The 17206-nt window shown below is 39.9% G+C and overlaps 1 protein-coding gene across 1 annotated transcript in view; it reads left to right on the forward strand.

The window, feature by feature from the left end:
- afap1l2 (actin filament associated protein 1-like 2) overlaps positions 1–17206 on the forward strand; it is a 57985-nt gene that overhangs the window by 18391 nt on the left and 22388 nt on the right. The window contains exons 2-4 of the mRNA XM_061966716.2: positions 6590–6718; positions 14562–14627; positions 17031–17122. Coding sequence (XP_061822700.2) covers positions 6590–6718; positions 14562–14627; positions 17031–17122 — 287 coding nt within the window. The remainder of the gene's footprint in view (positions 1–6589; positions 6719–14561; positions 14628–17030; positions 17123–17206) is intronic.

The following is a 17206-nucleotide window of genomic DNA, read 5'->3' on the forward strand; positions in this document are numbered from 1 at the left end:
ATAAAAAATAAATGATTAAATTATATAATTTTTTATTATTTAAAAAAAAAAATCTGTCATGTCTAATCCATTTTCTACTGCGTGTTACTCTCGGTGTCTCATAGCCGCTAAGGCAAATCATATTGTTTAAAAATTCCTTTTTCCATCGATCACGTGACTTCAAGTGCGCACTCTTTCAGTCAATTAGTGCGCGAGGAATATATATATATATATATATATATATATATATATATATATATATAAAATCTTTCTCTTATTTGTCACACACACACACTAGGTGTGGTGAGATTATCCTCTGCATTTGACCCATCACACTCCCCTCCTGGGAGGTGAGGGGAGCAATGAGCAGCAGCAGTGGCCGCGCCCGAGAATCATTTTGGTGATTTAACCCCCAATTCCAACCCTTGATGCTGAGTTCCAAACACACACATACATATGTATATATATATATATATATATATATATATATATATATATATATATATATATATACACACATACAGTACAGGCCAAAAGTTTGGACACACCTTCTCATTTCAATGCGCTTTCTTTAATTTCATGACTATTTACATTGTCACCGAAGGCATCAAAACTATGACACCTGTGAAGTGAAAACCATTTCAGGTGACTACCTCTTGAAGCTCATCGAGAGAATGCCAAGAGTGTGCAAAGTCGTAAGCAGAGCAAAGGGTGGCTATTTTGAAGAAACTAGAATATAAAACCTGTTTTCAGTTATTTCACCTTTTTGTGTCAGGTACATAACTCCACATGTGTTCATTCATAGTTTTGATGCCTTCAGTGACCATCTAGAATGTAAATAGTCACAGCCCCCGGCCAAATTATTTTAACCCAATGCGGCCCCCCAAGTCAAAAAGTTTGGGGACCCCTGCCTTAGACAAACATAATGTGCTTATAGCACTTATTGATGGATTAAAACAAATATGCTTCGACCTAAAATACTGGTAAAATTATCTAAAGATGTATTGCACCAATAGATGTGAAGATTTTTACTAAATATTATTACACACATATTACAAAAAAATACACGCTCTGTGGTGGTAAAATAAGTGTCACAGTTAAAAAACTTAATTAAAAACAATTAAAACGGAAAATCGTTTTCTTTTATATTGATATTGTTATTTACATGTATTGTTATTTCAATTTTTGTGGTTTATTTGTTACTAATTTATATCCAGATTTTTTTAAACTACATTTAAACTATATCTAATGTTTCATGTTTACAAATCAATGAATAATCATGTAATTAATCGGAATTACAATATCAATCAAAATAATGGTGATTATAATTTTTGCCATAATCGTCCAGCCCTCCCTTAAAGTGCAACATTTTTCATCAGTCAATTATACCAAAATATGTTTATTTCCTCTAGTTTGAGGGCAAATAAAGTTGTTTATTCGATGCCGTTCTAATGAAGCAAAAGCAGGAAATACGACCTCGGGCTCACCCGGCACGCTTAAGATGTCTGGAAAATTTTAATTGATTATTCAAAGATTATTACATTTCCTGTTTATCATGTTTAGCACCAGTCAAGTTAAAAAAACATCACAGACCTCTTCAGGAAGTGTTTACGTGCGTGGAGGCGGCGAACGCGGCGTGGGCGTCCTGCCAAAGTGCGGCCATGCAGGTCCTGTCAGAAGACTGTGTTTTCCCATGGTCCCCCCCCGGACCACATTTGAAAGGTCACTCTCTGCAAACAAACCAGAGGAAGCGGAAAGATTTGAAAGTACAAACCCTGTTTCCATATGAGTTGGGAAATTGTGTTAGATGTAAATATAAACGGAATACAATGATTTGCAAATCCTTTTCAACCCATATTCAATTGAATGCACTACAGAGACAAGATATTTGATGTTCAAACTCATAAACTTTATATTTTTTTTGCAAATAATAATTAACTTAGAATTTCATGGCTGCAACACGTGCCAAAGTAGTTGGGAAAGGGCATCTTCACCACTGTGTTACATTACCTTTTCTTTTAACAACACTCAATAAACGATTGGGAACTGAGGAAACTAATTGTTGAAGCTTTGAAAGTGGAATTCTTTCCCATTCTTGTTTTATGTAGAGCTTCAGTCGTTCAACAGTCCGGGGTCTCCGCTGTAGTATTTCCATCCATCCATCCATCTTCTTCCGCTTATCCGAGGTCGGGTCGCGGGGGCAGCAGCCTAAGCAGGGAAGCCCAGACTTCCCTCTCCCCAGCCACTTCGTCCAGCTCCTCCCGGGGGATCCCGAGGCGTTCCCAGGCCAGCCGGGAGACATAGTCTTCCCAACGTGTCCTGGGTCTTCCCCGTGGCCTCCTACCGGTCGGACGTGCCCTAAACACCTCCCGAGGGAGGCGATTGGGTGGCATCCTGACCAGATGCCCGATCCACCTCATCTGGCTCCTCTCGATGTGGAGGAGCAGCGGCTTTACTTTGAGCTGCCCCCGGATGACAGAGCTTCTCACCCTATCTCTAAGGGAGAGCCCTGCCACCCGGCGGAGGAAACTCATTTCGGCCGCTTGTACCCGTGATCTTGTCCTTTCGGTCATAACCCAAAGCTCATGACCATAGGTGAGGATGGGAACGTAGATCGACCGGTAAATTGAGAGCTTTGCCTTCTGGCTCAGCTCCTTCTTCACCACAACGCTGTCGTATTTTACGCTTCATAATGCGCCACACATTTTCGATGGGAGACAGGTCTGTACTGCAGGCGAGCCAGGAAAGTACCCGCACTCTTTTTTTACGAAGCCACGCTGTTGTAACACGTGCTGAATGTGGCTTGGCATTGTCTTGCTGAAATAAGCAGGGGCGCCCATGAAAAAGACGGCGCTTAGATGGCAGCATATGTTCTTCCAAAACCTGTATGTACCTTTCAGCATTAATGGTGCCTTCACAGATGTGTAAGTTACCCATGCATTGGGCATTAATGCACCCCTATACCATCACAGATGCTGACTTTTGAACTTTGCGTCGATAACAGTCTGGATGGTTCGCTTCCCCTTTGGTCTGGATGACACGATGTCGAATATTTCCAAAAACAATTTGAAATGTGGACTCGTCAGACCACAGAACACTTTTCCACTTTGCATCAGTCCATCTTAGTTGATCTCGGGCCCAGAGAAACCGGCAGCGTTTCTGGATGTTGTTGATAAATGGCTTTCGCTTTGCATAGTAGAGCTTTAACTTGCACTTACAGATGTAGCGACCAACTGTATTTAGTGACAGTGGTTTTCTGAAGTGTTCCTGAGCCCATGTGGTGATATCCTTTAGAGATTGATGTCGGTTTTTGATACAGTGCCTTCTGAGGGATCGAAGGTCACGGTCATTCAGTGTTTGTTTCCGGCCATGCCGCTTACGTGGAGTGATTTCTACGGCTTCTCTGATGATATTATGGACCGTAGATGTTGAAATCCCTAAATTTCTTGCAATTGCACTTTGAGAAACGTTGTTCTTAAACTGTTTGACTATTTGCTCACGCAGTTGTGGTCAAGGGGGTGTACCTCGCCCCATCTTTTCTTGTGAAAGACTGAGCATTTTTTGGGAAGCTGTTTTTATACCCAATCATGGCACCCACCTGTTCCCAATTAGCCTGCACACCTGTGGGATGTTCCAAATAAGTGATGAGCATTCCTCAACTTTATCAGTCTTTATTGCCACCTTTGCCAACTTCTTTGTCATGTGTTGCTGGCATCAAATTCTAAAGTTAATGATTATTTGCAAAAAAAAAAATGTTTATCACTTTGAACATCAAATATGTTGTCTTTGTAGCATATTCAATTGAATATGGGTTGAAAATGATTTGCAAATCATTGTATTCCGTTTATATTTACATCTAACACAATTTCCCAACTCATATGGAAACGGGGTTTGTAAAAGTGAGTTTGGTCACAGTTGCTAGCAGAAGTGCAGCCATGAAACACAATTCTTTAACTTGCAACCTGCAAAACCTCTTCTCAGCATTTGACACCTTCTTTGATGTTGATGTGGTCAGCAGGAGGCGGCAGAGCCATTAACAAGGAGTGACACTTTTAAGAGACGCACACTTCAACTATCGTCTTTTTCTTTCACATGGAAGCATGGAAGCCATGGGCCAACCGCAGAGTTAGTTTATTTAAGGATGGAGCGCCTCTGTGACTGAAAAAGTTTTAGGACTAAATTCAGTTTTGTTTTGAAATTATGTTTGCATCTAGGGGTAGATCGCAATAAGAAAATTAAACATTTCTTAACTGCTACATTATTAATCATCATTTAACACCAACTGAGTGATTGGAAGAAAAGCTCTGAGGAAGCCAGTTTGTATATACAAATCTTCAGACACAAAAGAGCAGGTCGGCTTGTGTTTGAAAACTTCCCAGCTAAAAAATAAAAAAACAGGACTTCATTAGAACAGCTTTAAGTTATGATTGCTATTGTTCCACTCCAGTCCACCAGGTGGCGACAACACGTATTAGAAAAGTGGTTGACAATTTCTCGAGAACGTTGGATGTCTGACATCTTTCCGGAATTTTTAAGTTTACACAATTTAAATTTTACTGAATACGAATTTGTATAAAAAAAAATGGATCAACTGGCTAGCTAACATAAAACAAAGAAAATATCCAATAATAAATTATAGTGTGTAAGAATGTAATATGAAAATTTCACATTACGGTTATCGTGACCAAAATGATCACAGTTATCAATATTATCGCGGTATTGTTGAATGTGCTCAAAAAGTTATTCTACACAACTTATGGTTTTTAAACAAAAACTAAAATAGATACGATGTTAGAACACCCATCATTTTAGCATGTTTTGTGTTTCTTCTGCTTCACTGATAGTGTTTTAAGTCTTAGTATTTTATCTGTATAATGGCTAAGCTTCTATTGTTTTAAACATTGGTTTGTACTGTAGCATTATAAGATTTACTTAAATGACAAGTGCATAACAAACGAAATGTATTTAAAATTTATGGCGGGCGTTGTGGCGTTTTTACCCTGTACAGCAATCCTTGAACGCACTGTAAAAACAACTCTCGTAGTATTCTGAGACAAGAATGACCACTCTGTAGAAAGAGAGCACAACTTCTAGGTTCAATGTGCACAATTGAATATCTTAGTTGCTCAGACAGCATGTGTTTAATTAAGTTTAGATTGGGGTATGTCGACTCTTAACGGGGAAAAACACTAATGTCAGTCCGTGAGTTTTTCAAAATGCAGTTATCAAAAACTTTTTTTTGATAATTATTTAAAACTGTAATACTAACCGGAATTTTACCGTGGTTATCTTTAATACCGTTCATTGTTACATCCCTAGTGTGTATCTATATACAATTTTACCAGCGCAATCCATTGATTACATTTTATGATTTTATTTGTTTTTTATTAACACAAACCTCAACTTCTAAAATGTAACACTTTCCTCCTTTTTCACATAGGCAATGTTCAATAGTTTCATTAAAAAATATATAATTTATAAATTGAGTTACAAGCTTTTTTACTCCATCCCATCCATCCATTTTCTACCGCTTATTCCCTTTTGGGGTCGCGGGGGGCGCTGGAGCCTATCTCAGCTACAATCGGGCGATGTAATATTTGTAACAGTGCTGTTAGAGCAGTAGAGTTAATATATTGTTACAAGTTGTTGTTCCTCTTGAGTTTACACAAGAAACAAACATTAATTTCAAGTTGAGTGTTGAGGTACCACTGTATGTGCTTTTCAGTCTTCCTTGAGGTTAGGGCTACAGCTATCAATTATCTCCGTAATAAAGTAATCTATTGATTAGTTTGACTCATCGAGTAAACCGATACAACGCACTTTTCTTGTCTCAAGCGTATTTTATGGAAAATAGTTGAAATAAAGATGTTGATGCTTGCCCAAATCTTCATTATGCACATCATCCACGTTGAAAGTGTACTTTTACCATTTGCACATTAATGATAATAAAACATAGAAACTTTTTGTTGCGGTTAGCAGCCACAGTGATCGGGGCACCCACACACTTGTGTGAAATGACGTCAGCTTATTTAAAGTTCTCATATTTAAAGCACCCCCCTGGAGTTGATCAATTTTCTATTAGTCACATTCAAACAAAGCGACAAAATTTAAATAAACATTTTCCCTAATCAAATTAATAGATTTAATCAATCATTTCAGCCCTCCTTGAAGTCTCTGAGGAATTGCGACGTCGCTCAAGTAAACGTTGACACCAAGGACGTTTCATAGCAAGAACAGTTCCACCTTCTCCTTTAAGGGGGTCTTTGATGCCCACATGTAGGCCCACTGCAGCAAGAAGCCTATTCATGAGGCCCACGGAGCAGCAGCGAAGGCAAACACAAAGAGCTTCCTACATTGCGAGCTCAGCGCTGACCCCTGAAGGATGTGCATAGGAGGCAACCCAACGTGGACTCCAAAAACCCCAGGCTCCGCCCACCTTTGGGCTTGACCTCCATGTAAACTCTTCCCCAAAACAGCCTTGTCAGCCATGTCTCCAATGAAGTGAAGGCTGAATACTCTCCCATGTAAAAAGTTGGCACATGCTGGCCTAAGTTCTAAGCTCTGTTTATTCCAACTATTGTTTTAACGTTCACCATCTTTGTGCTTCCAGTGCTGGACCAGCTTCTCATGGAGCTCCACCACTTCCTGCTCATCCTGGACAAAGAGAACCTGAGCGGTAACGCTACCATCCACAAGGGTTTGCTCACCGACCTGCTGCAGTCTTACAGCGCGTCCAACGGTACGAGTAAATAAGAGAGACATCTTTTGAAACGTGTCACTAAGCAGGAACATTACATTGCATTCTACAGCATTTTTCAAATTGTTTTGGTGTGCTTGAATTATTAATGAATAACTTGTATTATTAATATCTTTGTAAATACCTATAATACTGATTTTCCTTTATAATGAGTTATTTTTAGAAGACCGCTTTAAAAACAGCCCTATAAGACTTTGCAATCTCTGTAAGGAAAAAAAGCTTTTTTTTTAGCAGCAACATCATCTGCAGGATATGGTGGGGCGCTGCCCCTGGTTTCCCCATGATACACATTTGCTGCTACCATTACTATGCATTAACCTTATCTGCACTACTCAATTTTGAATAAAAGGGTAACACTTCACAATAAACTGAAGATACATAAATAAGCAATTGTATAAACATGAAAAATAAATGCTAAAACTGTCAATTGGTTAGCTAGTTTTGCTTGGTGAGAAAAATACCAACAATGTAAATATCAATGTATCTACTTATTCCTATTATTTATAATAAATGATAAATGATAAATGGGTTGTACTTGTATAGCGCTTTTCTACCTTCAAGGTACTCAAAGCGCTTTGACACTATTTCCACATTCACCCATTCACACACACATTCACACACTGTTGGCGGGAGCTGCCATGCAAGGCGCTAACCAGCAGCTATCAGGAGCAAGGGGTGAAGTGTCTTGCCCAAGGACACAACGGACGTGACTAGGGCGGTAGAAGGTGGGTATTGAACCCCAGTAACCAGCAACCCTCCGATTTCTGGCACGGCCACTCTACCAACTTCGCCACGCCGAAAACACATTGTTTTATTCATTATAAATCATGTGCATATTACAGTAACATGTGATATTAACTTATTACATGCAAAGTGAGATATGTCAAGCCTTTAATGGTTATAATTTTGATGATTATGGCTTATAGTTTATGAAAACTTTGAATTGAAAATCTCAGATTTCAAAAACTGAAGCCATAACCATCAGAATTATAACAAATAACAGCTTGACATATCTCATTTTGCATGTAATGAGGTAATATCACAGATTAGTTTCACATTTGAAGTAGGTTTGTACGGTGGTATTGATATAGTACCGCGATACTAATTAATCATATTCGGTACTATATCTCCTCTAAAAAGTACTGGTGCCCCACCCCCTGCCTCCCCGTCGTCGTCACATCGTGCCATTGTTGGTTTTACGAGCAGAGGAGCATGTTTGACAGCGCACAATCACGGAGTACTTACAAGCAGACACAGTGTCTAGACAGAAAAGGCATTTTGGCTTAAAAACTGACGATAAAGGTGAAGCTATAACACTGAAACGCCCTCAGGAAGAAGTGCTTTAAGACATGGCTAACTAGCGGCAATGTTTTGGCTACTTCTAAATCACTAATCCTTGTCTCCATGGCGACAAATAAACTATGTTTATTACAAGTATCATCCCTGCAGGACGAGGAATTTTTCACTACACACCGTAGTTCACCGGCGTCAAAATGTAAACAAACGCCATTGGTGGCTCTACACCTAACATCCACTGTAATGATAACAAATACAGAAGCGTATCGAGTCGATACTACCATGATTACATCAAAAAAATTGTGCATCACAAAATCTTTTTTAGTTTTTAAACATTTTATATAATGTTTATAAACTCAGGAAATATGTTCCTGGACACATGAGGACTAGTGTTGGTGGCACTTTATTCAAATAAGATGTGAATGCATTGGCCATTAATTGTTTACTCGCGTGTTTGTATCTAATTGATTTTGACCTAATAACCTTAAGAGAAATAACAAGTATAGAGGAAACTTGGGGCGGTATAGCTCGGTTGGTAGAGCGGCCGTGCCAGCAACTTGAGGGTTCCAGGTACGATCCCCGCTTCAGCCATCCTAGTCACTGCCGTTGTGTCTTTGGGCAAGACGCTTTACCCACCTGCTCCCAGTGCCACCCACACTGGTTTAAATGTAACTTAGATATTGGGTTTCACTATGTAAAGCACTTTGAGTCACTAGAGAAAAGTGCTATATAAATATAATTCACTTCACAACTTCACATACAGTGCCTAGTATTAATTTCACAGCCACACTGGTTGATTTTTTTTTTGCCAAAAAGTTACTGAATCTCAGTGAATCGTTTCGGATCCTGTCATTCTAAATAATCAAATATTATCCATGAATCAGATCGGCAACCTCGAATTATGAATCAAATCAAATCGTTATGTATCGTTATGATTCTTTTAGAGAGCCTTTTGGAACGCCTCCACAAACGAACATCTTGTAGGCGTATGCGAAAAGGAGGTTGAAAATGTGAAAGTGGAGGAAAATTTACACCAAAGCATATCCAATACTTCATCTGGCCAGGATCTTCAGCTCTCGCTGGATCGGTTCGCAGCAGAGTGTGAAGCGACTGGGATGAGAATTAGCACCTCCAAGTCCGAGTCCATGGTTCTCGCCCGGAAAAGGATGGAGTGCCATCTCCGGGTTGGGGAGGAGACCCTGCCCCAAGTGGAGGAGTTCACGAGTGAGGGAAGAGTGGATCGTGAGATCGACAGGCGGATCGGTGCGGCATCTTCAGTAATGCGGACGCTGTATCGATCCGTTGTGGTGAAGAAGGAATTGAGCCGGAAGGCAAAGCTCTCAATTTACCGGTCGATCTACGTTCCCATCCTCACCTATGGTCATGAGCTTTGGGTTATGACCGAAAGGACAAGATCACGGGTACAAGCGGCCGAAATGAGTTTCCTCCGCCGGGTGGCGGGGCTCTCCCTTAGAGATAGGGTGAGAAGCTCTGTCATCCGGGGGGAGCTCAAAGTAAAGCCTCTGCTCCTCCACATCGAGAGGAGCCAGATGAGGTGGTTCGGGCATCTGGTCAGGATGCCACCCGAACGCCTCCCTAGGGAGGTGTTTAGGGCACGTCCAACCGGTAGGAGGCCACGGGGAAGACCCAGGACACGTTGGGAAGACTATGTCTCCCGGCTGGCCTGGGAACGCCTCGGGATCCCCTGGGAGGAGCTGGACGAAGTGGCTGGGGAGAGGAAAGTCTGGGCTTCCCTGCTTAGGCTGCTGCCCCCGCGACCCGACCTCGGATAAGCGGAAGAAGATGGATGGATGGATGGCATATCCAATACATATCTAGAGCACAATGTGTTTTGAGTGTTTTAAATGTAGATTAAAATCCCCCTTTATTAAACATGGCTACAAGTTACACTGCACATTTACATAACAGGTTGACATTTGATGCATAATCAATGTTTCTTGGGGTTTTGTGCATTTTACATAGCATTCACCGTAAGTAAACCGTCTCAAAAACTTTGACTAATATTATGCTTCCCTACTTGCATTTTCTCATGTTGTGGCGGGGGTTTCGCCGCAAGACATTTAAACTTCGCCTAATGAGTTCTTATATAACGTTTGGTCACAGACTTCAGTTTCCCACAAATTCAATAAACGTGCGAGTCAGCAGCTGGCTATCTGACAAGCCAATGTTAGTTATTTTACCATTCAAGAGTCTGCCTAACCACCGTGTAATTATCACACCCTCGCAGGACCACCGCTATCAGATAGAAATGACTGAAGAGCTTGTGCCGTATATGTTTGCGAAAAGATCCCACGTTTAATTTGCGAGCATTACTGCAGCTTTGACGCCTACACCAGAGAAACTTCATTTCTCTGGGTGATACATGGCCTGTTTGTTTTGCTTACTCACTGGCCGGGAAACTTAAAACATGAAAATGTTGCAATTGCTGGTGGGCTGATATTATTTATGGAGGCTGAAAGTCGAGCTATCAGGGTGGGGGGGTTGTTTCACTGCGTCCTCACGAGAGTTTAGCGGGAACTCGGACAAAAAGGGAGGCATGTTTGCTTCTAGAACAATGATGGGTGCAATACTTTCCATGTGTATAATCAAATACTATTTAATACATAAAAAGAAAATGAGATGAGGATCATATAAAAAGCTAATATCTAATAAATGTTCAACAAGATATTTTGGGAAAGGTGATAGAATAATGCAATTTTGGGCAGTTATATTAAATGCATGGTCAATAATTCTTGGATATAAAATCCCTGTGTCATCTGCAATCATGAACTTGGAAAATTTAGATGACGAAACGTACCAGTGAAGGACAGATACTTAGTAAAGATCCTGTTGATAGCTGGCAAATAGATAATAACAAGGAAATGTGGCAAGGAGAGAATGCCGACTCAAAATCAATGGCTTCTGACTGTTGAGGAAATGTATTCCATGGAACTGCTAACACACTGCCTACGACTCCAAGGGCTAGAGTTCAACGACAAATGGAGGATATGGACAATGTTCAAGATTAATCAGCGTGATATCTAACTTGAGAAACAAAAAACAAAAAGTAACTTTTGCACTTGTCTCACTGTATGTATGTTTTCATTTCATGTTCTGTACCATAAAATGTAAAATGAAAAACTAAAATGATTTCAAAAAAAAAGTTATGAATGATATTGCATCACTCCAGTACATTAAAAAGTACACCCCCTGCGACCCCAAAAGGGACAAGCGGTAGAAAATGGATGGATGGATGGATGAAGACTGCTGTATAGAATGTAAATGTTCTCTTAATACAATTACCATATTTTTCGAACTATAAGTCGCAGTTTTTTTCATAGTTTGGCCGGGCTCCAGTGCGACTTATATATGTTTTTTTCCTTCTTTATTATGCATTTTCGGCAGGTGCGACTTATACTCCGGTGCGACTTATACTCCGAAAAATACGGTATATGAAAACATTTTTTAAAGAACGTAATGCTTTTCTCTAGTTGTGGAGTTATGCCTGATCACCTATTACAGTGAACAGTGAAAACATCCAATAAAAGAGTAATAATACAGTAGTACCTCAACTTACTAGCTTAGTTGGTTCTGGGACAAAGCTCTTAACTCGAAACACTTTTATCTCAAATAAACGTCACCCATTGAAATGACATGAATTACAACACAAAAACTTTCAGCAACAGCATGTTTGCAAAAGCCCCAACGAATACAAACGACAACACAATAATAAAGTCGCAACACAACTTTAAGCCACAAAAGAAGTGACCGACATCGTAAGCGGCACAGCGACGCACGTACTCCCGGAAAAATAGTAATTTCATCAGAAACAAAATCAATTACAAGAGGTGGATCAAAGAGAATATGGAAATTAGGAAGCGAGGGGCCAACACCATCAACCGAACACCTGGGACACTGTCCTTCATCTGCAACACCAGAGCACAGAACAGAAACTGTATGGCCGGGTCGGGGAACTTTATTTTGCAGGTAAAGCTGTTAAAATGTTAGTTACTGTACTTTTATTGAACATTGCTTGAATGTTGAAAATGTGAGCAGAAAAGGTTTCCTCTTGTTAATTTAACCAAAAGTGTTGGTTGCAACTTCGACTAAGACAAACTTTAATGATCCACAAAAGGAAATTGTTCCACACAGTAGCTCAGTTACAAAGGATGGAAAGGACAATGAATGTATAAAATAGACTATAACCAATATAAAATATAACATATATACGTAATATTTACATAATATATGTACAGTATATGACATATACTGATATATTATATTATATGTTTAGATCATATATACAATATATAACAATTACCATGTAACAGTAACATCATCCCGGGCGAGCCTGTCATACAATTAGTCCTTTGCTTTCCCGGTCTCCGTATCAGCTGATATTTGACACAGGCTCCCATATCCCCATTGAGCTGCCTGGGATATGCCTGTACATTATTCTTTAACTTCGGACAGCGAGAATAAGCATGTTCTCATCCATTTGTGTCAACAAGATGAAATGAAGTCTGAAAACCTTTGACAAGTTGACTTCATGTCCGACGCCACCCATTAGGACAGGGGTGTCAAAGTCAAGGCCCGCAGGCTGGAATGAATTATCTATGGCCCATCGGGATGATGATTGATTAGTATTAGAACCGGCCCTCAGGCCACAGTCGCCTGCTACTGTTTTGCACGCACCAATACTCCATCAGTGTTGGCACTAGGAATTTTCAAGTCATAAAAATGGGGTCCCACATATTTTGTAACCGTTATGAAAACAAATGATGAATGTATGCATTATCCTGTTATATTTGACATTCTATATTGTGTTTTGGAAAAAGGTTGTCATAATTGTTAAGTCATAAACAAAAATAATACAAAAGAAAAAAAATGTTTATGCATATGTAAATGTATTCAGTTATAAACATTCGTTCACTTTCTTCTGTCCTTCAAAGATCTAAACTTTACCGCTGCCGGTACTTTTTTCTATATTTTTATTGTAATATTTTGGGTTCCCTCCGGGTACTCTGGCTTCCTCCCACCTCCAAAGACATGCACCTGGGCATAGGTTGATTGGCAACACTAAATTGGCCCTAGTGTGAGAATGTGAGTGTGAATGTTGTCTGTCTATCTGTGTTGGCCCTGCAATGAGGTGGCGACTTGTCCAGGGTGTACCCTGCCTTTCGCCCGAATGCAGCCGAGATAGGCTCCAGCACCCCCGTGACCCCGAACGGGACAAGCGGTAGAAAATGGATGGATGGATTTTCAGAATGTGTTTGTTCCATTTTTGGCCAAAGTAACACAAAGAAAACCATCTGAAGTTGTCTTTATTTTATAGTTTTAATGCCATGATTTTAATAGTCTGGCCCGCGTGTGCACAAATTTTCCTCCATGCGGCCCCTGAGCTAAAATGAGTTTGACACCCCTGCAATAGGACCTTTCAAAGTTTAAAATACAATGCGCCTTAAAGACGGAGTATTTTATTTTGTGCTTATGCATGACTTCCAACACTAGCAGATTTTAGCAAAATTGAACAGATTTGTTGCGGCGTCCGGCAAAAATAGAAGCTGTGCTTATATTTAGCGCTGGAATGCGGAACGGCATGTCGTGACGTTCCGCTGACGGTATACATTGACACATTGACTCGAATAAAAACGGGAAGAGTCCGCCGGCGCGCGTGTGCTTGTCCGCGGCAGTTACGCATTCAGTGGAAATTCGGGGTAATAAACCTTTCGTATGCGCGTAAAACATTTGAAAGTGTAAAACCTACGCAACTTTACCATGAAACTTGAATGGCTACTCACATTTCAGTGTACTCAATGGTATTTTAAAATGTGCGATGCACTGAGACTGTAGTAAGTGGCGAGGAAACACTGTCATTGTGTGTAAGTGATGTCTAATGATTACAAAAATGTGTAGGATATCTGCATTTTGAGCACAACCCATAGAGAGTGCTACAAGTGTCATTCACAGTCATGTGAAAAAATGACAGGTTACTGTATTTAACTATTGTGACCAACTCGTCAATTTTGGGTCCCTCACTTTCGGTGACACACACAAACTGCAATATTCTTCTGTTTCCATGTTCAGGTCTTGGACTTGTTCCTCTAAGCTTCCTCTCCTGGCTCTTGACTGTGTCATTATTCCAAAGCCACATTCATCCACTGGGGACGCTCACTTCCTTTGAGCACAAGTTTATAAATAGCCTTTCATCTGTTCCTATTTTCTTTCATTTTTGCTTTGACATTCTGCTCTAGATATCGATTTCAAAGTTCTTCCGTGTCGCACCCAAAGTTGAAGACATTTCCTTTGATGTCTCGATACAAGTCAGCAGAAATTAATTCTGTTGGAACTGCCACTTTGTTTTAAGTTTATGCGACATTGTCAAAGCAATATCTTCCTAACCTGTCATTACTCCTCTATGATCAGGTCTTTCTGGAAATATCTCATCAAAACAACTTCTAAAATGTAATATAAACTAAAAATAAGTGTTGGTGTTTATGGTAACTATAATCCTATTGTTATTACACAGGTGCCGATGAGGAGTACATCTACATGAATAAAGTGGTTGTTGGCGGGAAGGAAAAGCAGGAAAAAGGTAAAAAAAAAAAAGTTTTTGTTTTAATGGATGTATATTAAACAGTAGGAGAGAGGAGTTTTAATGTGTTAGCACAGTTATTTATCATGAATGTGCAAAAATACGTTATAGGATAGACCTTTGTTTATAGGGCAGTAGGGAAATTATGTGGTTGCCGTGCAGATTTTTACATAGAGTGACAAAATAAATGTTATTACCAGCAGTAAATTTAAAAAACGTAAAACACTACTACCTTTTATAAGATGATTACAATGTTGTTGTTTTTTGTAGGTATGTCTATCAGCATTTCATTTGTTGGCATATCATCCTTTGAAAGAGTTTCAATGAAAAACTGTAAATGATAAACCAAATCTGATTCTGAATTTCTCTTCAGACTTCTTAAACTAATTTGGGTAAAAATAGATACTTTTTAAACTGCAAAGGCGAACTCGGTTCTGTTGTTATTATTAGGTAATCTGTCGTAGGCAAATATACAACTGCTACAACTAGCAGCCTGTTAGCTAGCATGATAACAGGAACAAGCTGCAAGCTTAGCCTATACTTTTGGAAATAGAGACAAAGTCCATTAATTTGCATCAAGTAACACTCAACATTTAAATTAATTATTATAACAATTTTAATTGCTGTAACGAGCAGCCTGCTAGCTTAGCATTATAATTGTAAATAGCTTAGCATAACAAGTTAGCTATCCCAGGGCCAGGAAGGTCAAATGTATGTCTTCTAACTGTTGTTTTCACAGATTATTGTCTATCTTTTAGGGCTGCCAATTAAACCAGTAAGGTTTTAGCACTTAAGTATACCTACTAAATGTAATATTAAAACATAAGAAAGTCCTGGGTTCGGCTTGCGGTCTTTCTGTGTGGAGTTTGCATGTTCTCCCCGTGACTGCGTGGGTTCCCTCCGGGTACTCTGGCTTCCTCCCACCTCCAAAGACATGCACCTGGGGATAGGTTGATTGGCAACACTAAATTGCCCTAGTGTCAATCTTGTCTATCTGCGTTGGCCCTGCGATGAGGTGGCGACTTGTCCAGGGTGTATCCTGCCTTCCGCCCAAATGCAGCTGAGATAGGCTCCAGCACCACCGACGACCCCAAGAGGGACAAGTGGTAGAAAATGGATGGATGGATAATCCTTATAAGAGACTTTTGCAGTAAGCTATTACCAAATACACACAGTAAAAAATAGTCTCTCGTCTTCCCAGTTTTCTACGTTGAGGTTGTCCAAGTGGGTCAAACAGTTACAGTCGACATGAGTTATTGCACCTCTCGCTTGTCGAGTGAAAAGCAGACACAAGCTGCAGTCACAGACAACCCGAATCCCCCGCCCTTCTTCTCCAAACCCCCACCTTCACCATTTCCTGTCTGTTTCTTCATAGCTCCTCGCCATCTGTAGCCGGGCCTGTTTTGTTTGGACCATAAAATATATATTTTTTTCTCTGTAGTTTTGTTTCAGAGACAGTTGGAGCTATGAGATTTGAGGCTGCTAAAAAAATTGATCAAGCTTTGTTTTTTCGTGTTCACAGGGAGTCAAGACGTTCTGCAGTTACATAATAATTCAATATTTATATTATGATTGTCCCGTTTGTTCAGTAGGCTGTGGTGGAAAATGATTGTTGCACTCTGCCTGTTAGCCTAGCATAACAGGAACAAGTTAAGAGTAAACAGCTTGCTTATATAGCAGTTCTGTGTTGTGTTTCTGATCTTCCTTTACTAGCACTCTTTGAAGTTGTCAGGGAGTGAGGTTTACGAACGTACAGCTTGGCTGGCCCCCATACAATGTCAAAATGTTATCTTCTAAATTTTTGCACTTCAACATACCTTATCCATTGTAAAAAATGTACAGGTATGTAGGCGTTAAACGTAAAAAAGTAACACTTTTACTGCTTAATCTTCTACTCCAGAACCACAGCACACAGGAGTGAGAAAATGTCAACACATGCATTCCCACTTTGTTAGCAATTAACTGCCCATAAGTCATTGATCATTTGTCCAATGGCTATAAAAATGTTATCTGTATTACATGAATGTCTTCCAAAGCATTTTGAGCACAACCCATAAGACCACCATGAACTGTACCACTAATTGAGATGAAATACAGCAACCTTACAGGTAGGAATCCAGCTTTCAGCTATGTAAAATTTATACATAAACCTTCACACGGAACAAAAGGTGCTTTTGTTTATGTTCACAGAAAATGTTGAACTAAGTCTGGTACTGCGGTATTTATTAGTCTGAAAATCAAAGCGTTTCAAAACCACTCAAATTGACCCCATCTGACTATCCACTCTCTGATGTGGGACATCCCTAAATTACTTATTCCCTTTTCCTGTGTGTTTATTTTAGTTGATGGAGTCTAAGCTTGTGTTACTGACATTCACTAACATCCTACTTTTTAACATCCTAGATGACAGAACAGATGACTTGGTCAATGGAAAAGCGAGCAAACATGCGCCTGTCCCACAGAAGAGCCTTCCAAATCTGCCGCCCCCGAGAACGGTAAGCTATGACTTCCCCAAGGATGTAAAACTGAAAAAATGTTTGAGGACTGAAGTGGATCCTGGACATATTTAATTCCTGGAT

The sequence above is a fragment of the Nerophis lumbriciformis genome, linkage group LG11 (genome assembly GCF_033978685.3).
Source record: "Nerophis lumbriciformis linkage group LG11, RoL_Nlum_v2.1, whole genome shotgun sequence".
Classification (NCBI taxonomy): domain Eukaryota; kingdom Metazoa; phylum Chordata; class Actinopteri; order Syngnathiformes; family Syngnathidae; genus Nerophis; species Nerophis lumbriciformis.